At 45.7% G+C, this 21,615-nt stretch overlaps 1 protein-coding gene across 2 annotated transcripts in view; it reads left to right on the top strand.

The window, feature by feature from the left end:
- Akap13 (A-kinase anchoring protein 13) overlaps positions 1-21,337 on the top strand; it is a 271,423-nt gene extending 250,086 nt beyond the window's left edge. For both annotated transcript variants that reach the window (XM_048434838.3, XM_048434846.3), the window contains 11 exons: positions 2,118-2,194; positions 2,756-2,937; positions 3,073-3,155; positions 5,195-5,389; positions 9,295-9,456; positions 10,090-10,160; positions 10,637-10,681; positions 13,303-13,353; positions 14,156-14,605; positions 15,874-16,204; positions 17,463-21,337. In XM_048434838.3, the coding sequence (XP_048290795.3) occupies positions 2,118-2,194; positions 2,756-2,937; positions 3,073-3,155; positions 5,195-5,389; positions 9,295-9,456; positions 10,090-10,160; positions 10,637-10,681; positions 13,303-13,353; positions 14,156-14,605; positions 15,874-16,204; positions 17,463-17,512 (1,697 nt within the window). In that variant the 3' untranslated portion in view covers positions 17,513-21,337. The remainder of the gene's footprint in view (positions 1-2,117; positions 2,195-2,755; positions 2,938-3,072; positions 3,156-5,194; positions 5,390-9,294; positions 9,457-10,089; positions 10,161-10,636; positions 10,682-13,302; positions 13,354-14,155; positions 14,606-15,873; positions 16,205-17,462) is intronic.
- The last annotated feature ends 278 nt before the right edge of the window (positions 21,338-21,615 follow it).

The raw sequence follows: 21,615 nt of genomic DNA, 5'->3' as shown, positions 1-21,615 counted from the left end.
TACACTTCCAGGTCACTGTACTTCCAGCCCATCACTGAAGTACATCAAGAGAGGCACAAAGGGCCCCGGAGAAACGCAGGATGCTGATTCACTCTCATTTGTTCATGGGCTCTGCTCAGCTAGCTTTGTTACATAGCCCAGGATCACCTTCCCAGAAAATGGTATCACCCACAGTGAGCTGAAGCCTTCTACAATGACTAATAATCAGACCATTCCCCCAGACATGACCATGGGCCTCTTTGATCTAGACAGTGAAGACTTTCTTCTCAGATGACGCTAGGCTATGTCAGGTTGACAGTTAAGCTATCTGAGATGGGGTGGGGGAGTCTTAATCTTTAGTTTAAAATGTCTCTGTCCTGTTTTTGAGGGATAGCAGATAAGAGAATGTCAGGTATCCCAGACTAATCACAAATTCAGCTGAGGGTTACCTTAAACTCCCCCCCAGGTGCTGGGGTTAACAGGTGTGTACCACCATACCCTGTTTTATGCAAGGCTGGTGAGTGAACCCAGGGATTTGTGTGTGTGAACCCACCAGTCTTGTTCACTGTGAGGATGGAGAAAATCTCTGCTTTACATCCCTTCTGGGTACCTTTCTGGCTGCCGTTTCCCATTAATATTATGAGAAATTGGGAAAGATTACAAACAAACTGTGGGCTGTGAGTGTAGCTCAGGTGGGCTGCTTACCTCACATGCATAGAACCCAGGGTTTCCTCTCCAACATTGGAGGGGGGGGTGGTACTGAAGAATATTTCCTGGAGTATGGTGGTAAAGGTTGCTCGCTACTTAACACATTGGTTGAATTGCACCCTCTTTTTTTTTTTTTTTTAATTTTGAGACAGAGTTTCTCTGTAGCTTTGGTGCCTGTCCTACTTGAACTCACAGAGATCCACCTGCCTCTCTCACCTTCATTCTTAAATAAGTATTTTATACTTAAAACTTTGCCATACAGGATGATGGCTTAGTTGAACAGTCACCTTTTGAGTGACTTTCTCTGAGTGTATTAAGACCTGAATTCAGATCTCCAGAACTGATATAAAAGCCAGATACAGTGATGTACATTATAACCTGGGCAAGAGGGGCAGCGAATAGAGACAGGAGGATCCCCAGAGCTCACTGATCTATCAGTCCAGCCCAAAATGGCAAGCTCCAGCCAGGTTCAATAAGAGAAACCCTGTTCTAACAATAAGGTAAACAGTGGTTGCAGAGGGGTAGGTGGCTCAGAAGAGCACTTGTTACTCTTCCAGAGGTCCTGAGATAATTCCCAGCAACCACATGGTGGCTCACAGCCATCTATAATGAGATCTTGTGCCCTCTTCTGGCCTGCAGGCATACATGCATACAGAACACTATACATAATAAATAAATAAATCCTTTTTTAATTAGGTAAAAAAACAAAAAATTAAAGAGCAATAAAGGAAAATACCCAAAGTCAACTCTGGAAGACACAAAAGTTGGCTTGCTCACACACACACATACACACACACACACACACACACACACACACACACACACACTGCAATGCAAGATGTATCTTTTCAGGATTGATCACTTAACCTTTCCTGAGGCAAGGCTTATGGTGATGTGCCTAAAATGCTCTAAGATAAAAAGCAGTTATTTGCTTTGCCAGTAACTTTGCTTGATCCTCTGTTCTGTGGGTCCAGTCATGTCCCTCAAAACATCCCAGGAAGGTAAAACTAAAAGAAACACATTGATTTACAAGGTGTGAATTACTCATTTCTCCATGTAGCAACATTGTAAAGAGATTCATATTGTCCATTTGGGATCTGGGATTTATATTTTGTCCTCTTGTTTCTAACTGAGAAATCTGGGATTTCAGTATATTTAACTATTATTATACTTATTGCTGAAAACAATTGCTATCTGAAGATTTGTAAAATGCTACATAGCATAGTTTATTGAGGATAACAAAATAACTACAAACACTTTAAAGATAGAATAAAGTACCTCTCAAACTCCAGCGGTCAACTCTGAATCCTGAAGAATTACAAAACCATTATGGGGTGGGGGAGGGGTGAACTCAGACCCAGTCGCTGTGCATTGCTAAACCAGTTTGATGAATGGCTTCTTTCCTTCTCTTTCCTACTTCTACTTTGCAGAGGTTCAAGCGGTTCTCCTCACTGACATTTTAGTTTTCCTTCAAGAAAAAGACCAGAAATACGTGTTTGCATCCTTGGTAAGCTGAACTGTTATTCTCTTCTGTTTGAAATAAGTCATATTCATGCCAGCTAGGTTGGGTATAAAGTCTAACCGGCTGACATCACCATGTCTGTCATACAGCTGTGGCTTACCTGCCCACTGAAAACCGCCTGACTCACAGAAGATCCCTGGGATCAATTCCTTACATGCCCTTGTGGTGTTTTGTTTTTCCTTCCCACTGCAAAATTATTTTTATGTTCCTTCACAACCCTGTTGAATGCCCTGAACACTTGATGATTTGAGCACAATAGAAATCCACTTATGGAATGTGTCTCCCAAATTCGTCATGCAGAAAACAGAATTTTAGTGGCCATGATCCTCTAATCTCCAGTGTGGAATCTCTTGTTCACATTTGAGGAGAAGGATGAAATGCTTAATCTGAAAACTGAAGGGGTTTTCTGGATCAGGATTAAATTGATTTTATTTTGTTTTTTAAGTTGTGCATTTAAAGCTGTCTGAGCTGACCTTAGGTTAGAGCTGTCTTCAAGAGTGAGTGTACTGCAGGCATGTCTTATGTTTGCCTCTCTCCTCTGCCCAGGACCATAAGTCAACTGTGATCTCCTTAAAGAAGTTGATTGTAAGAGAAGTGGCGCATGAGGAGAAAGGTCTGTTCCTCATCAGCATGGGAGTGAAAGATCCAGAGATGGTGGAGGTCCACGCCAGCTCCAAAGAGGAGCGGAATAGCTGGATTCATATCATTCAGGATACAATCAACTCCCTGTAAGTGAGACACCAAGGCTCACCCTTTCCTCTCTCTTCGTACCTCTGTGTGACTTCATGTGCACAGGGCAGTGACCACGTGACTGACATCTTGGACGGTTTATTTGTTTCATCTTGCTTTATTTTGGCTGTTAGGAACAGAGATGAAGATGAAGGCATTCCTAGTGAGAATGAAGAAGAAAAGAAATTGTTGGATACCAGAGCCCGAGAGTTAAAAGGTAAAATGTGGGAAATGGTCTGTCTTTATCTGCAGTTGTAGATGGCCAGTCTTTTCATGAGCATTGAACTGTCTCAGTCAGCTCAACTAGAGAAACAAATAGTTCCCAAAGGAGAATGCAGTAAGAATAGTCTAGTGGGGCTGGAGAGATGGCTAAGCAGTTAAGAACACTGGTTGCCCTTCCAGAGGATCTGGGTTCGAATCTAAGCACCCGTCTATAACTCCCATTTCAGGGGATATGGTACCCTCTTCTGGCCTCTGTGGGCACTGGGCATGCATGTGATGCACAGACATACATGCAGGCCCTATACAAATAAAAATGGATAATGCATATATATAAATATTAAATAAATATTACTTGGGAATATGGATTCTCTGATCTTTGGACAAAGTTCTTGATCTCTGATTCTTTGTCCTTGGACAGTGGTGACTTTATTCCTGCCTTGTCATTGAGAATTCGCCACACTTTATAACACTTTATAGGCATGTCTAAGGTTAAAACGAGGAAGATATTCTCCAGTTAGTCTCTTCTACACTTTGCAGTCCCTGGCCTTCTCTCTGCTGTGTTTGCAGATGAACTGTGAGATGGCTCAGGGAAGGGGGCTCACTGTGCTTGCAGCACTGCTCAGTGATTACCCACTGCTCCACGTAGTCTTGTCTGCCTCCCATAGTGCAGATGACAAACGTGAACCCTCAAAGGCCAAACATCCCAGGGCCAAGTGTGGTGAACGCAGACATATGGCTGTGGAAGATGCTGAGAATCAGTTAGTGACAACTGAGTGCTCGGCCCTAAGCAAGACCTGTATCCCTCTGAGGCTCTGGGAAACGGTGGAAGAAGTGGGAAGAATGTAAGGGCTTCAAGATAGGGAGGAAGGCTGCGGATGCTGTCTTCTGAGTATGGTACGGTGACTACAGTCGCAACTTCACAGCAGCTGTGGCTGTCTGCGTGGACCCATCAAGAGTCAATTGGGGAGGAAGGGCAGTGTATACAGCCTTAAGTTCCCATTGAGTTCCCATTCGGCTCCAATGGACAGTTCCAAACCCATAGTCACACAGATGAACCTCGTTAAACTTAAGTGTGTCTCAAAGACAACAGTCATGAATGTAGGAAAACTACTTGGAATTGAATGCTAAGGGTAGGAAAGAAGTTAGGGCAAAAGAATACACCTCATACATGTACGATGTTGTCAAAAAACAAACTTTAAAAAACAAATTAAAAGCCGGGCAGTGGTGGTGCACCCCTTTAACCCCAGCACTCGGGAGGCAGAGGCAGGTGGATCTCTGTGAGTTCAAGGACAGCCTGGTCTACAAGAGCTAGTTCCAGGATAGGTTCCAAAGCTACAGAGAAACCCTGTCTCAAAAAATCCAAAACAAACAAACAGAAACAAATTAATAAAACTAGTCAGCTGAACGTGGTGACAGGACAGAAGGAGAGGAAAAATCTGCCCATTTTCCAAGCTGGGTAGCTTGGCAGATAAAGACTGCCATCTAAGGAAGAAACCGTAAACTAAAGGTGAATGGACTGGAAAAGATTGGTTTCTGACGTCCTGAGAATACCCTCTTGTTGAAAGTCACTTGATAGTTGACTCTGGGGTCTGATGCTCAGGAAAGTAGGCTTGGGGGTGGGTTTTGCCGGGGATCATCAGCAGACAAGAGGCAGCTGACAGTGCACGGGAGCTCCAGGAGCAAAGTGTAGAAGGCATAGAGAGAGGCCAACTGTGCCATTCAACTGCAGATGGGGGGGGAGTCATTATCCATACAGGAAAAGACCTATATTAACTCCTAACTCTTTCGATTCCGTAATTAAGACAGCTGCAGGAAAGTGGCGCCAAAGCCAGAGTGGTGAATTGAGAAATCTACAGGAAAGGAGCAGAAACAAAGCTCAGACTAGTTATGTCTGAAACGCTGGTGCTCGCAGGAAAGAACCCTTCTTCTGTCTTGGGCCTTTCCATAACCACCACTAGGTGGTGCTCACCTCTCAGTCATCTTGTGTTCCCCGGCTCCAGACAAGTCAGGTGGTTTGTTCTGTTTGCCCTGCAGAACAACTTCAACAGAAGGACCAGCAGATCCTCCTCTTGCTGGAAGAGAAGGAGATGATTTTCCGGGATATGACTGAATGCAGCACTCCCTTGCCTGAGGATTGCTCCCCAGCGCACAGCCCGAGAGGACTCTTCCGCTCCAACACAGAGGAAGCTCTCAAAGGAGGACCACTGATGAAAAGTGCAATAAGTGAAGGTAATTTACACACAGCATTGCCGTCTCTGTCCTGTCCTGGAGAGATGTGCACACTAATGTCCCCTCCCAGTGTCTGCTGTTGCTATCAAACTCCAGTATAAAAAGCTTCCTAATATCACTGTAGGATCACTACCCAAGCTAAGAAATAAACGTGGCAGACACCCTAAAAGCCTTTGCATGTCCCCATCACCCTTAACTGCCTCCTAACAGAAACAGCTGCCCTAACTTGTATCAGTAATCACTTAAGTACTTTCCCCTTCTTTTTTATTTTTAAAGTTACATTAGTGTATCTTCTGTGACGTGCATGTGTGTGGGTATACACATCCCATGATATACATATGAAGGTTTATGAAGGTAAGAGGACAACTTGGGGCATTAGGTCTCAGAGAGCAAACTCAAGATCATCAGGCATGGCTCCATGGTGAATGCCTTTACCTGCTGTCTTACTGACGGTTAGTTACTATTGCTGTGCTGACACCATGACCAAAGCAAGTTAGGGAGGAAAGGGTTTATTTGGCTTACGCTTCCACATTCTAGTCCGTTGTTGAAGGAAATCAGGACAGGAACTCACACAGGGCAGGAGCTAATAATGCTAATAAAGCAGAGGCCATGGAGGGCTGCTATTTACAGGCTTGCCCACAGCCCAGTCTTATGGAGGCATTTTCTCAATTGAGGTTCTCTACTCTCAAAATAAGTTCAGTTTCTGTCAAGTTGGCTTGTAACTGTCCCGCATACCTGAGCCATCCTGCAAGCCCGCCATTCCCATCCTTGCCATGCAGTTAATCTTTAGGTTAGCGAGCTTTTTGAACCACTGGTTGGATTTTTCCATATAGCGCTCTGTTCTGTAGGTCTGTCAGTCTGTCAGTCACAGCTGGTTTCAGAAGCTGAATTTCTCAGACTTGGTGTATTTTATAAGATGTGTTCCTCTGTTGAGTTCAGAACAGGAAGCATCGGGCCCTAGTTAGTTCTTTTTCTGTGACATAGGGACAGTCGGATAAAAGGGTGAATCCTGCAGGCGAGAGGCTGTTCCTTTTAGTGCCAGTTTCCAGTAAACTGGTCTGTCTGAATCCTCCGGTAGAACTTGTTAGGAAACTGCAGCTGTAGCTCAGAACTAGAGCTCTGAATGCGTGAGGGGCCTTGTGTTCAGTACCCAGCTCCAAAATTAGCTGCTTATGGATTCATGGATTTAAACATAGTTGATGGGTTCTAGGTCACTGAGCAGTTCTCAACATCATATAAAGCGCAGTGTCCCCCCACTATTCTTGTGGCTTCTATCTGTGGCATGGTCACAGTACAGAGCTTGCTTGTGGAGTTAAGCTTTCCTTGGTTGTTTGCTGCTCCATTCATTCCTTCAAGAATTCTGGTGAAAAGTATTTTAAGATCATTATTTAAGACCTGGGAATTATTGTCATTGCTTTGAGATTTTTAGTCATTACTATGTTGTCCTTTTCAGTGGACTGAGCTAGAGAGGGGCTTCAATAATGTAAATTCACTTGAATGTAGCTAATCAAATTATGGACTACAGCTTGCCTTTTTTCATATAACCTAATCACTTACACATGTCTGTGCCTTCCACGTAGGGATATTTCTTCTCTGGGATACATTATGGAATTAGAATATCCCCTACTGGGTCAGTGAGGCAAGGCACCTCCTGCAAAGACTGATGACCTGAGTTTGATTCCTAGAAGCCATATAATTAAAGATCCAAGTCCCGCAAGTTATCCTCGGGCCCCTCTCCCACATGCATGGGCCACCCTCCACACAAGTGTGTGCTCGTGCGCACACACACACACAATGTTTTTAATTAAAATACATTAAAAAGAATATCCTATATTAATGTCTTATTTCTGCTTTGACACTGGTACTTGTATAAGAATAATACTGCTATTCCTGCCAGCACAGTTCCACATACAAGGTTGTATCCCAGTCTCCATTCCTTCTTCAGAACTGTGTCTGCGTGCCTCGTCTGGAGCCATTCATTCGCACTCTGCTACTCGCCTGGCCTGTAGTATTGGTTCTTTAAACACATGCTTGTAGAGCCCCATCTTTATGTCAGTGTCCTCAAAGCCATCAAAATGGTAGTCTGTCTTCTCTACTGATTCCTGCTCTTTCTGCTGCAGGGTTTCTTTGGATATGAACTCTTTGGCTCGTATTTTCTTATCTGAGTTTGTTAATTGTTTTCTTTAAAAAAAAACATAGAGCTTATCCATGTCTTTCTTATTTATTTATTTATTTATTTATTATGGATACAGTGTTCTGTCTATCTATATGCTTGCTGGCCAGAAGAGGGCACCAGATCTCATTACAGATGGCTGTGAGCCACCATGTGGTTGCTGGGAATTGAACTCAGGACCTCTGGAAAAGCAGTCAGTGCTCTTAACCTCTGAGTCATCTCTCCAGCCCCCTTGTTAATTGTTTTCATGTCGCATCATTTTCCATCATTCTTAGAGGGTAATAACCACATGATCTCTCCATACAAGTCACCTGTTCCTTGCTTAGGAGCCCAAGGGGTGTTTTTTGAACTCCAAATATTTTTACAAAGTATACTATATGGTTGGTTGTTGTGGGGTCACTGTCTAACATGGTTACATATATTTTCAATTTCAGAAAAATGTTCTTGAATTGCAATTCTTTGTATTTCCTCTGTTATCTGATTTCGGTTTTCTTCCTCAAGCCAGTGGTCAGATCATGCACCTTCCTTGCCTACAGTCAATATTTGCACTTTTAATAATCCTCTACCTGCTAAGCCATCGTCTGTGGGGTACCTTGCTCTTATGTGTTAGTTCCGTTTGATTTTCTGTGACTATTTTTCCTGCCTGTTCTGAGTTTCACTTGTTCTACACTTCTAGTTTTTTAAGCTAAGGCCTTGTTTTGGAGACCACCCTGCCCTCCACCTGCATCTGTGGCCTCGTCTCCTGAGCTGGGATAGCAGAGGTGCTACTGCATCAACTTTGCTTTCTCTAATCGTCACTTAAATTCTTCTGTGTTTTGCATCGTTTCCTCGGTGTGTTTATCTCATTTGTTTAATGGAAACACTTTCTGCTGTGCTCTAATCTATAGAAAGTTACGTTCTTGTTTTCCACCTCTTTTCTTTATATGACATTTGACTTCAGTATTTTTTAGTTGTTCATTTTTTTCCATGAAATTTTTTCTTTCAAATATTTGTTTTTTTGCTGGGCTTTGTGGCAGACTCCTTCAATCCCAGCACTCAGGAGGCAGAGGCAGGCAGATCTCTGAGTTCAATGACATTGATCTACATAGTAAGACCCTTTCTCCCCCCTCCCCTCAAAAAAAAAGCTAAGGGGAAAAAATTGACTCAAGAACCTTTTTTAATTATATTTTTTTTATTGTTTTTATGCCTTATTAAAATGTTGGTGCTTGATAAGAGATATTTTTTTCTTTCTACCTCTTATTCTGTCTGGACCTTTGTTCTCACTCACCCCTGTTCCTCTCCTGTTCTTCTTTCCTCTCCTATCAATGTCTTTCCCACAGACCCTGCCCTGGGGAAGGTCTCAAGTTAGCAGTTGATTTAGATTAGAAGATCCAGAGGCTTAAGCTCCTCTGGCCCCTGGTGCCCACCTGCTCCTCCTAGTTTTACTTGCTGTTCTCACACTGGCTCACATTTCCAGAGACCTTCCCACTGCTTTGGCTCTACTTCTAGAACCCATACATCTCCAGTCAACTACTCTGCCTTCCTATTCACCTGCAGATTTTTCAGGCCCATGGATAGAAGCGTGAAATTTGTCTCTACATTTCCAGCAGAGCCCTCTAGGCAAGAAAATTTACCTATTCTTTGGGATGTTCTGATCTAGTCTGTACATCATGGCATCACATGTTGCCATGACATTTTTTCCTCTTAATGAAAGATAGATATCCACATGAGTGTTTTGTTTGCTTCCCTCCAGTGGAAATCCTCCAGGGTTTGGTGAGTGGAAGTCTCGGCGGCACACTTGGACCGTCCATCAGCAGCCCTGTTGAGCAGGAAGTCATGGCTGGCCCCGTCTCCTTGCCCCGGAGAGCAGAGACCTTTGGAGGATTTGACTGTCATCAGATGAGTGCTTCCAAAGGTGATCCATCTGTTATCCTTCTGCAGCACAGTCTCCTCTGTCCCTTCAGTAAATGTCCTCAGAAGAGTCTCAGACACTCAGGAATTCCTATGAGAACCATGTTCATTATCCTTCAGCTGAACTGGCTATGGCCAGAGGTCTTGAGCATCTCTGATGTGAACAGTTGATATCCATGCTGCTCCATAGTTCAGAACTTCCTGACATGTCACACTGCAAACTCCACACTGGGAAGTTTCACTGAGAACACAAAGATGCTCCCAACATTGTAGACCATTATCTCCAGGCTGTGTGCAAGTGTCTTTGAGACATTCAGTAGTTCTGTGTCTGGACAAGAGTCTCAACTGCCAAGCATCTTATTATTACACATATCTGAAAATCTCAGGTTCACACTCTTCTGGTCCCAGGCATCAAATAAGGGGTGCTAAGCTGTGTTTGGTTGTTGTTTGGTTTGGTTTGGTTTGGTTTTGTTAGGTTCTGTTTGGATTTTGTTTTCTTACTCTTCGTTGGCAAAGCTTTAACTAGTGACCGAGTGGCTCCCTGGCCTCTTTTTTTATTTTTGGTATTAATAAGGTTCAGAACTATTAATACCCCTAAGCTATCTATATTGTTTTTATTTGTTTATGTTTTGTTTAGGAGGTGAGAAAGAAGAGGGTGATGATGGCCAGGATCTTAGGAGAACAGAATCAGACAGTGGTCTGAAAAAGGTAAGATTTCCTAGAAAAACACTCTTAAAGGTGAACCTCTTGGCACCTCCTTGGACCTCATCACCATTTTGAAGTATTTTTCCTTGATCTGGCTCAGGAATCAGCTTGCCACTCGTAATAAAATTTCATTTTCTAGGGAAAGCACACTCTTAGAGCAAACCATACAGTTAAGAGGCCCGTGTTGTTGGTGCTTTGGGCCCCCTGGCTTCAAGTGTCCTCTTTGCACACCCGGTTCTGCTGTGCCCTCGCAGGACCAGATTTATTAAACAGTCTGTTTGATGCCCCGTGGCATCGTGATCCTGCTCTACAGGGTTTTTTAGTAAAAACTAGTTCAACTTTTCATCACACCCTCCAGGGAGGTGCTATGGTAGAGAAAGGGGAAATCCAGAAGTACAATGTAACTTAGAAATGCATTGAGTATAGCCTCTACATCAAGAGTTTCATTTTTAAATGCATTTTTTGTTGTTATTTTATAGGGTGGAAATGCTAATCTGGTATTTATGCTTAAAAGAAACAGTGAGGTAAGGATTCCATGAACTATCTAGAATATTTATTGAGTTTAGAATATTTTTGTTTTGCTGTTACAAGTCTCTTGTGTCTTTAATCTTTTATAACTAAGAAGTACAGCTGTAATTCCCTTCAGTGAGTGTTATATCTATGAATGAAGACCTCTCTCCTCTCCCTCTTCTCTCTCTCTCTTTTCCTCCCTCCCTCCCTCCCTCCCTCCCTCCTTCCCTCCCTCCCTCTCTCCATCTTGCTTGCTTTTGAGACAGGGTTTCTTTGTGTAGTCCTGGCTGTCCTTGAACTGGCTTTATAGACCAGACTGGCCTTGAACTCACAGAGATCCAAGTGCCTGTCTCCTGAGTTCTGGGGTTTAAGACGAAAGCTACCACAACTGTTTAACTTTGTCTGTAAAAGAACTGGGGAGCCCCCTTAGTGCCTTCAGTGTGGGCCCGCTGACTAGAATTTGTAGCAGCTTCTCCTGTAAAGGATCCCAGTATGGGAGTTAAACTTGTGGCAAATTCTGCTTAGTAATTTCTTATTCTTACCGAGTTTGCCTCTTTGAACACTTCCTTTCCTACAAGGGAGCCGGATGGGGAATTAGACCCTGGGAAGAGGCTTTGGTTGCTTCGTGGAGCGCCCGCTGTCACTGAGCCACACCTCTGAGGCTGGTTGGAATCCGTTTCAGGGTCACTGCTGTCTCCTAGACAAGTGCTCATGCTGAGCCTTGCTTTTGTGTGTCCTGCACACTTGAAACCATGCTTTTTAGGCTGTTTCTCAAGGCTGTTTCTTACATTTCATTCTTCCTTGTTGTGTTTATTATCTTAAACCCCTGGGAGTTTTGTTTTGAAATTTTAAACTACTTCCTCCTCCCCATTCCCCCTCGAAAAATCCACAGGATGTTGTTTTCTGTTTGTTGGCAGAGGAGGTTGCTGAGGGACTCGCCCTGATCTAACCAGGACCTGGGCCCTGTAGGCTGCTGTCTCTTAAAATGAGCTCTCAGCTGATTTCTTCCATTTGGCAAGGTCGCCTGTACTTAGGAAGTCTGTGGGAAATAATGCTCCTGGCCTTCCCACTGGGACTGCACAGCTGCAGTCCGCAGGCTTCTGCGCCTTCTGTGACGATTCGGTGTGAGCAGTAAGAAAGAATTGTCAGAACTAAGCTTGGTTTAAGTATTGTAAAAAGAAAAACGTAAAGACTAGTAACATAAATCATCAAACTTAAGTATAAGCCATCACTGAAGAGTAATGACTGTTAGGTGTCTGCCCCTTTGTCATCCGTCTCATGGTCGTATGTGTGACCTTCCAGAGATCTCTCAAGGCATCAGAGGCATTTTCCCCAGACTCAGGAGCACGGTGCACGTTAGCTATGTCTGTCAGGTCTAGAGTTGGATCTTTCTGGTGGTTAATCCCTCTTCTACTCTTTTGCACATTACGCTTACTACGTGGCTCTTTGATTTTCCTCACTGTATGACTACATGTAGGAGCTACTGTGTAGCCAGGTGTGCCCATCTTCATTTTACTTTCACCAGCGTTGAGCACTACCATTTTTAAGTTGACATTTTGTTGGTTTGATAACTTCAAACAGCATTTCTTAGTTGTACGTATGTATATATGCTCTGTGGATTGAACCCGAACCTCAACCACTGAGCTGTGCTTCCACTCCCTGAGTGCTTTTTCGTGTTTCATATAATTAACTATTTGTATTTGTGTCCTGTTTCCCAACTAGGATATCCCGATATCCCTTATTTCCTCCTCTACTTTCTTCTAATTCTTTCATGACTTTTTTCCTTCCTTCTTTCTTTTTTTTTTTAAAAAGATTTATTTATTTATTATGTATACAGCATTCTGTCTGGATGTTTTGCCTACAGGCCAGAAGAGGGAGCCAAATCTCATTACAGATGGTTCTGAGCCATCATGTGGTTGCTGGGAATTGAACTCAGAACCTCTGGAAGAGCAGCCTGTACTCTTAACCGCTGAGCCATCTCTCCAGCCCCTCTTTCTTTCTTTTTTTTTTTTTTTTTCTATGTGTTTGGGTACTTTGCTTCCTTGTATGTTTGTGAATATATGCAGTACCTGTAGAGGCCAGAATAGGTCAGATACTGGAGTCACACAATTAGAAGCTGTCATGTGGGTGCTTCAAATAAAACCCAGTGCTCTTACCCACTGAGCCATCTCTCTAGCCCTTATACTTGTAATTTAAGTGGGACATACTGTATTTTTGTTCAATGTGTGTGTGAACCAAAGTTTTTAACTTAAAACTTTCCAGAAATGAAGACAGTTTTCTTAGAGAAGTTAATTGAATATTTTATCCTTTGCCCTTGATGATTCATAAACTTAATATAAATTTTCAGGGTGTCCTTTTTTTTTAACTTTGAAGTATATAGTATTTTTATGTCAACCATTTTAAAACGTGGAAGCTTTGTGTAGCACCTTTTAATAGATGCTTTAATAGATTTAATAGACACGTGCACCATTCACATATCTTTAACCTTGGCTGCTTGCCCTCAGTTATTCTCTAGGGTTTTCCATTTTAAAGATTTCATTAAAATGTAATGTCTTGTTGTATTCTGAAGATGTTGTAGCCATGTGGTATTTCTTACAGTCAAAAAAGCTGAAATGAATGTTCATTCCCTTGCTAGCAGGTGGTCCAGAGCATCGTTCACCTCCACGAACTCCTCAGCATGCTGCAGGTACATGTGTCGTCTTACTTGCTTGTTTAGAGAACATAGCACAGAGATTTTGTTGACCTCAGTCTTCAGGATTTCTAAGTTACTGTTGGGAAATAAGCCCCAAGATTAGCTTCTGATTAAGAAAATGAAGACATCACATCTTGTGTGCCTTCCAAGACCACAGTTGGAGAGCAGCTGGGTGACTCTAGGGACCTTCCCCAGAGGCCGTCTAACTCAGGAAACCTTTCCTTTTCTCTCTCTGCTGTTTGCATAGAGCGGCTCTCTCATACTCTTTGGTGCTTCCCCCTCTTTCTGATCCCTTCCTTTCATGAAGAGTTTACCTGTCTCCTGCCTACCTTCTCCCTCCTGCACAGCAGACACACTGCTCTCACCCCAAAGTACCACCAGGAATTCCAGAAAATGGATGACCATGGCTAGTGAGTTGGTTCAGCAGGTAAACATACCTGCCTTGACAACCTGAGTTCAGTCCTCAAGACCTATACTGTAGAAGGACAGAACTGACTCCCACAGATTATCCTCTGACCTTCACATGCTCTCTTTCCCACACACATGCATGCACACACAAAATAAATGGAAATTATTTTTTTAATTTAAAGAGAAAATAGATAACCAGGCATGTCAAATATTGAATCCCCATATCTTTGACACCGAGACCTGCCCAAAGTTGCCCAGGAACAACCCTTTAAACATGAGGCAGGGAATCATTCTGTCCTGGTGCCGTAGTGTGGGGTCAGGGGAGGATCCTTGCAGGTGGCTTTTCTCCTGGGCCTGAGTTGCATGACTGTTCTCTATGCCATGACAGGGAGTTGTGCTACAACAAGATAGCTACATCGAGGACCAGAAGCTGGTGCTGAGCGAGAAGGTACTCACGAGGAGTGCGTCCCGCCCCAGCTCTCTCATTGAGCAGGAGAAGCAGAGGAGCCTGGAGAAGCAGCGCCAGGACCTCGCCAACCTGCAGAAGCAGCAGGCACAGCACCTGGAGGAAAAGCGCCGGCGTGAGCGGGAGTGGGAGGCCCGGGAGCAGGAGCTGAGAGACCGGGAGGCCAAGCTGGCAGAACGGGAGGAGGCAGTCCGCCGTAGGCAGCAGGACCTGGAGAGGGACCGCGAAGAGCTCCAGCAGAAGAAGGGTACTTACCAGTGTGATCTGGAGAGACTACGGGCTGCCCAGAAACAGCTGGAAAGAGAACAGGAGCAACTGAAGCGGGATGCAGAGCGGCTCAGCCAGAGACAGATGGATCAGGACTTCTACCAGGTACGTAGAGCCTGTGCCAGGCCAGTAGACAGGGAGGAAGGGGCATCCTACCATGAAGACCAGGCAAGGCAGCGACTGAGAGTGATAATAGGAACCTCACGGAAGAGACCAGAGGAGAGATTCCTGTTATACAGCAGCTTTGCTTTACCCTGAACAAGGGGAGGACGTGGGTCTCACTCAAGGAGATTGAAGAGGATGGCAGACACTTGAGATTGTAGCACAGAGAAGTCAGTGGGTCCATCAAGCTAGCAAGCACTTTTCTCAGCCACCAGCCTAGGCCAGAGTCACTGGAGCATGTCTGAGAGAGTAGCAATTAGATCTTGTCCTGTCGAGCACATGGTAAATCAGGCATGTGTCCCCACAGATAGAGGAGCCCTTAGGTCCTACATGCCTGTGGTCAGGAGACGGCAGAAATCAGCTCTGCTACAAGATAAAAAGCCTGTTGGGAGGAGCAGCAGGGTCAGTGACGGAGGGAAGAGCCCAGCAAGCGATAGAAGGTGGTCCTCTCCTGTGCACAGAGGATGTCTGGGCAGGGATATTCAGACACCTGCACTCCATATAAAGCCTGGCTTGGTTTGATGCCCTTCCATGCTCTTCTTTCTCTGTAGCTACTGCTTGTTCAGGAAGGCTTTCTGTCCGTCAGCATGCTGCGTCTGATGCTACTGTAATAAGATAATCTGTGATTGCCCTGGAACATGAACTCTGGAGGCAGAGAGATAGTTTGGTAGTGTGCACACCTCCCTGTCTTTTAAAACTCTTGTCATATTGCAGTTGACCTTGGGCCATGAAAGGAGACTGAAGTGCTGTCTCGGGCAGTACTGCCTTTTCAGAAGAGCTTCTCAAATACATAGCAGGGAGCAGCCAGTGGCTCTGTTGTATTTTCTAGCAAAAGGGTAGATCCACTCACATTCCCATAAAATCAGCAGAATTTTGACAGGGAGGGTTGGTTCCCAGGCAGCAGAGAACACAGATGGGTTGATACTCTTCTGTTAGCACTCTAGCCTGGCCAGGTCCATAATCTCTTGCCCCGAAGTGATGGCTGCACTCTTGTGTGAATCGGTCTTTAAAGACTATCCCGTTTCTTCAGGGAGTGGGAGCTCTTTTTACTTTGCCTCATCAAAGATAAGGATGACATCAGTATTGGATGTAATGGTTTTAACATGCTTATAGATAGACTTGGGAAGGACAGTTCCATGAAGCCCTGTTTAGAGTAAGTTCTTTAGAGTGTGGCTACCACAATGCTCATGGCTTCTCTTGAACATATGCAGGTTTCGAATAAACATGGCAGACTGATGCGAGTCCCGTCCTTCTTGCCCAATCCGGAGGAGTCCTCCTTGCCATCTGCACCTTCCATCACCAAGTCAGGGTCATTGGACTCAGAACTTTCAGTGTCTCCTAAAAGGAACAGCATCTCTCGGACACACAAAGATAAGGGGCCTTTTCATATACTGACTTCAACGAGTCAGACAAAAATACCAGAGGGGCAAAGCCAGGCCCCATCCAGCACCTCCACTTCCACCCGCCTTTTTGGGTTAGCTAAGCCAAAAGAAAAGAAGGAGAAGAAAAAGAAGAGCAAAGGAAGCCGCTCTCAGCCTGGTGGTGAGTTGTCCATGCTACACTGTCTCACTGTGGCCATGGAGTCTGCATTCTACAAGAGAGAGTAGTGACAGGCTGGTGTGGGGGGGCAGTTCAGATGTACAAAAGCCAAGCCGCCCACTGCCCACCAGGCCCACTTGTTAAGAATACTTGTTGCATGCCGGGCAGTGGTGGCACACGCCTTTAATCCCAGCACTGGGAGGCAGAGGCAGGCGAATCTCTGTGAGTTCGAGGCCAGCCTGGTCTACAAGAGCTAGTTCCAGGACAGGCTCCAAAGCTACAGAGAAATCCTGTCTTGAAAAACCAAAAAAAAAAAAAGATACTTGTTGCAGGGACTGCAGAGATGACCCAGTTGGTAACGTGCTTGTCATTCAAACATGAGGACCTGAATCCTCATGGTGGGTGGCAGAGGAAGGGGAATCCCTGGAACTCACCCACAAGCTAGTGTAGTCACATTGGTGAGCTCCAGGTTCACTGAGAGACCTTGTCTCCAAGTTAATAATCAATGATAAGTAATAATAAGCCTCTGGCATTTGTGCACAAGAGACACATGAAAAGAATGCTCGTGCAAGGGCTGGAGGGTGGCTCTGAGGTTGGAGTCACTGCCCTTACAGAAAGCTCAGGTGCAGCTGCCCACACCCACATAGCGGCTCACAACCACTTGTAACTCCAGTTTGAGGGGCTCTGATGCCCTCTTCAGGCCACTGTGGACTGAATGTATGTGTGAACATGTTGCACATGCATACATGCAGGAAAACATGCCTGATCTTTTTCAGAAAGAATGCTTGTGCAGTGAGCATCCAGGACCTTGTGTTCTGGGCCTTCTACATGTGGAGTACAGGTTTCATTTCTAAGCGTTCTCCCAGTTGAAGAACTAACCCCCTCCCCCCCCCGATTGGAGTTATTCTGGCTCTCACTATCTTGCTAGGCACTTGTTCTAGTAACCAACACAGCAGCAAGATTGGATGCTGACCTCCTAGATGCCTCAGGCAGGTCACAGCATTTTCCCTGTGAGGAGCTAGGAACTGGAGATGAGGTTCTCCAACAGTGTTCACAGAACCTGTCGTAGTCCACATCTCCCTGAATGCTTTGTCGTATGTGCCTTCACGTTAAGACTGAGCGCTCGCTTCCGTTTACACACATGAACACTGGTACTCTGTGGAAGTTAATCAGCCCAGTCACCTGTCACAACACAGAAACTTGATGGGGTCGAAGTGACGTCAGAGGGGCCATGTTTTCACTCTTGATTTCATGGTTGCAGATGGTCCTGCTTCGGAAGTATCAGCAGAGGGTGAAGAGATCTTCTGTTGACCCATTTCGTCTGCCAGGGCAGCCACCCTCCAACCCTGATACTGTGGCGGCTCTCCTGCTGCCTCATGTGCAAGTCTCCTACACTGGACGCCCACTGCCCCTCAGCGTCCAGTCCTCCTGAGCTGTCCCAGGTCCTGGACAAGAAAGAGCAACACCTGAGTGTCAGGGTGGGGAAGGATACGCAGACTCCACTTGGGCCATGATCCGTGACTGCCCAGGACTTGGGTGGGCCTGGCCTTACTCAGGGTATTACACTGAACATAGTGACCCTAGATATAGGTGATAGTTTGACACGTGTCAGGGTTCCCTAGAGGCTCAAAGGGGTTTTCCAAATGAGGTCTGACACCCTGCCTTGTATGTGGGGAACGTAACCAGAATCAAAGAGCAGGTAGTGCAGACTTCATCTATGGACAATGACCATCTCCGTGTGCGTGTGGAATACACCAGCTGTGTACACAGCTGTTCTTACACATCAGGGTAGCTTAGGCCAAGAGCAAGCACCTGACTGACCAGGTGGCATGCGGATGCATAGTATTTCACCCTGTGGGCCTCTGAGATTGGGTTCCTCGAAATGGCCCCTGTGCACACACCGCCCCTCTTTTTATGTAATCCTCATTTTATTTTAGGAAGAAGAACAAAATGTTTGGGAAACCAGTTAGAGGTCTGATGTGTACGAAAAGCTCATAGTCTGCACCGCCTGGATCTCCGTATTCCAGGCTGAGCTAACTGTCTCGCTCATATTCAAATCAGGAAGAAGCATACTGTTGTACTCAGTGCCTGTCTAAATGCTCTGGGCACAGAGGAACGAGAGAGGGCTCTGCAGCACTGTCCCCAGTATGACACCTTCTAGTTGTTGCTGGACTCCCTATGAGAAAGCATGCACCCTGGTGGTGCTCCCAGCCACCTGCCTGGGGCTAGATCGTCCCCCAGGCCTCTCCATGCCCTGCTCTAGAATTACTGGCTGAAACATAGGTTCAGGTACAGGAGTTAAGTCTGTCTGGTCCTTTTGCCAATACAGACAGGCCTTGAAGCATGGCTGCTGTACTCTCTCCAGTCACAAGGCCTCCTCATACGGTTTTCAGATGCAGTTTGCTTGGTTGTGCTCCTATCCTTGAAGCTGTCAAATGCCGCCTGTGTCTCTCCTCCCGCTCCCCCTGCATGTGTTGATGCATGCATGCTTGAGGCTTTCACCAGCTCGTGTGTGCAGCACAGTTGATTGGTAATGGACCCTCGAGGCTCATGTAGCTGCCCTCAGAAGCGCAGGGCTCTGCACACAGCTGTGCAGAGACAAACCTGTACCGTGGTGCTGTTGATGACCTGCAAGCTGGACTTGCAGGTGCGGATATTTATCTTTCAGTTCACTTGAAAGAGTTCTGGTTTAAAGTTTTTAGCCTAAATTTGTTTTATTTATTTTGTGTTTGTGTTTTGTTTTATTTTATTTTGAAAGTGAACCAGTACTGGCCCAACAGTTTGAACCATCTTTTCAGTACAGAGAATGAAGTGTCTGTCCAAGTGCATGAAGGTCCCCAGGGAAACTGGAGGGTTGAGATGGGAGCTGGACCCTTCCCTCCCATGCCCATTTTTTCATAAGGAATGTGTTCATCCTTCTTTGGAGATTATAAACGTTGCCCGTCAGCTCCCTTTGCCTCCTTTTGATAAAGCCATTTTGGCTCTTTAAAGCCTGTTTTTTGTTGTTGTTGGGTTGGTTTTTTAGTTTTTGTTTGTTTTGGTTTTTTCCCTACTAAAGCTATGATGTACTTCCCTCAAGAATTTCAACAGCAAGAAATTAGTTGCTTCCTTCTCCAAGTCCAGAGCCTGCCATGCCTCAGATCCACACAGGGTTTCAGTGGTAGTCCCTGTCCGTGCCTCTGGATGCCCTGTCAGAGAGGCTGTGCCCTTCCACAGCAGAACATGTCTGCTAGGAGGGAAGGATCTGGTACCAACCCCTGCCCTGTGCAGAGGAAGACCAGTGGCCACCCTCCAGTTAGCCACTGTACACCCCTGGGAAACTTCATTCCTGCCCTCAAGTGTCCTCTATGCCCAACCAGCTGTGTTGTGTTCTGCTTGCTTTGGTTGTTTTTAAAAACCAATTTTTCTTTACCCACACTCCCCAAAACAATGGTCAGTGAGAGTTGGGAGAAGATCAGAGCAAGAGAAAGTAATCCTCCTAAGATTACTTAGAGTTTTCCTTAGAGTTCCCCTAAGCCGCCCACCTTCCTCCAGGAAGAGAACCATTTGCCAAGAACTGTGTTACCTGCCTGCACCATCTGGCCCCCTCAGAAGTCTGCGCACTTTGGGAATCACCGCTTGTGCTCTTGCTTAGGACCCTGAAGACTGCCATAGCTGAGTCCAAGCCTTACGTGGGGACCGGGATTGTGTCCTGTCCTGTTGCCCATATTAGGAAATGATGTTTCCTCATCAGGCTAAAGAAATCACTGCTTTCGGGGACGGGTGTAAATTGCCCCCCCCCCCCCCGCATTGTGGAATCTAGTGAACTTTCTAGAGGTTGTATCTTCTCTCAGAAATTAAAATCATCTCAGTAGTTGTCATCCCATCTGGGTGACATGTGCACTTTAAATGGCCTCTCAGCTGGCTTCATTTGTGAGACAATCAGACCTATTTACTGTTTTCTGGAAGTGGGAAGGCTAAAACAAGCGGCGCCAGCAAACCCCACCCCCCACGAGAGTCTCCGGCAGGGAAGCCCTCACCAAGATCGATTTCTCGAAAGGTACGAACTGGATCTTCTGGGGGTTACACCACTAACGCTGCCCTTTGCCTAGTCCCTGTCCACCCCACACTGGTTTTCTTCACAGCCTCTTGTCAGTGTGCACAGGCTTAGTACAAGGCAGAGAACCTTGGCCCCTAGGCCAGAGCCTGCCCAGAGTCTCCCATACAGGCCTTTAATCGGTGTCCTTCTGTCCCTGAGGCTCTCTTGCCAAGGCTTCCAGTATTTCATAGGACTTAAGTTGGCTCCAACCTGTGCCCAGAGGACAGTCCTGGAGAGTGTGCTTCCATGCCTGGACACCTGAGCATGGGTGCCCTTGGGTGAAGCAGTGACCCTGGCCATCCCTGTGGAGACCAAGGGCACAGTGTGTTTGGCTCCTCGCTTTCTTTCACGTAGCATAACATTCCTAGTTAACCAGAGCTTTGGAGTCTGTTGCCTGCTGGCCAGGTTTAGATATGCAAAGTATTCTAATGCTGCCATGAAAGGGGGGAGGGGTGGCAGCAGAGGCCTTTTCCTGCACTCACGGGATTTAATTTGTCAAGAGATTGACAGGTCCTGAGTTACTTCTCCATCTCACTAAGGTGTAAGGTGGGTGGCCCCACTGCTTCAAGTGTGCCCTGCCTCGAAACCATGCAGGTGCCGCTGCCACAGACGCCAGAGGGCCTCTGCAGGAAGCACCGAACCCATGCCTTAGACCCTCTAGCATCAGCTGCCCCACCTTGGTTGCCACCTGCTGGGATGGGCCTACCCAGCTGGTTAGTCTCAGGTTTCCTCCTGAGGCCTGGGCACTACAGAAGGTGGGCCAACATACATCTATACCTCTGTTCTTGTTAAGTCGTCTCCAAATGCTGTATGGACATTTCTGTTCTAAGCCCTATTAAATAAAAGTTGGGTTAAACCCAAGCGCTGTATAGTAATTGTAATTATGTATAAAGTGAAACAGTTTTGAACTGTAAAGATTTTCAATGTGTTTTCTGGAAATTTGCCACAACATACTGGCTTTGTATTTTATTTATCACCCTTTGTAGTTACTGGCTTCAGACTCTTGTAAAGTCCCACTCAGACCTTTCAAAAACAATAAATTTCCTTTGAAATCTTGATCTCTGCTGTGACTTATTTGTAATGAAGGAGTATGCACCTTCTCCTCCCCCCACCCCCCAATTGAAGCCATCTTCCCAGTAGACCGGTTTCTGTGCTGCTGGGATCAGGGTGCAGACCTTCCACGGCGAGCAAAGCCCAGAGCTGGCTCCAAACCCCCGGGTCACTGGCTGACCCATCTGGCCTAATTCAAAGTCCAAACCACACTTCCATGGAATCAGAGCAGTAAGGTGTGAGCATCTGTACATTTATGTCCTCCACCTCAATTGACTTCTGCCAG

This window comes from Myodes glareolus, chromosome 24, assembly GCF_982192425.1.
Source record: "Myodes glareolus chromosome 24, mMyoGla1.1, whole genome shotgun sequence".
NCBI lineage: Eukaryota > Metazoa > Chordata > Mammalia > Rodentia > Cricetidae > Myodes > Myodes glareolus.
This window is presented reverse-complemented; position numbering and strand designations above follow the sequence as displayed.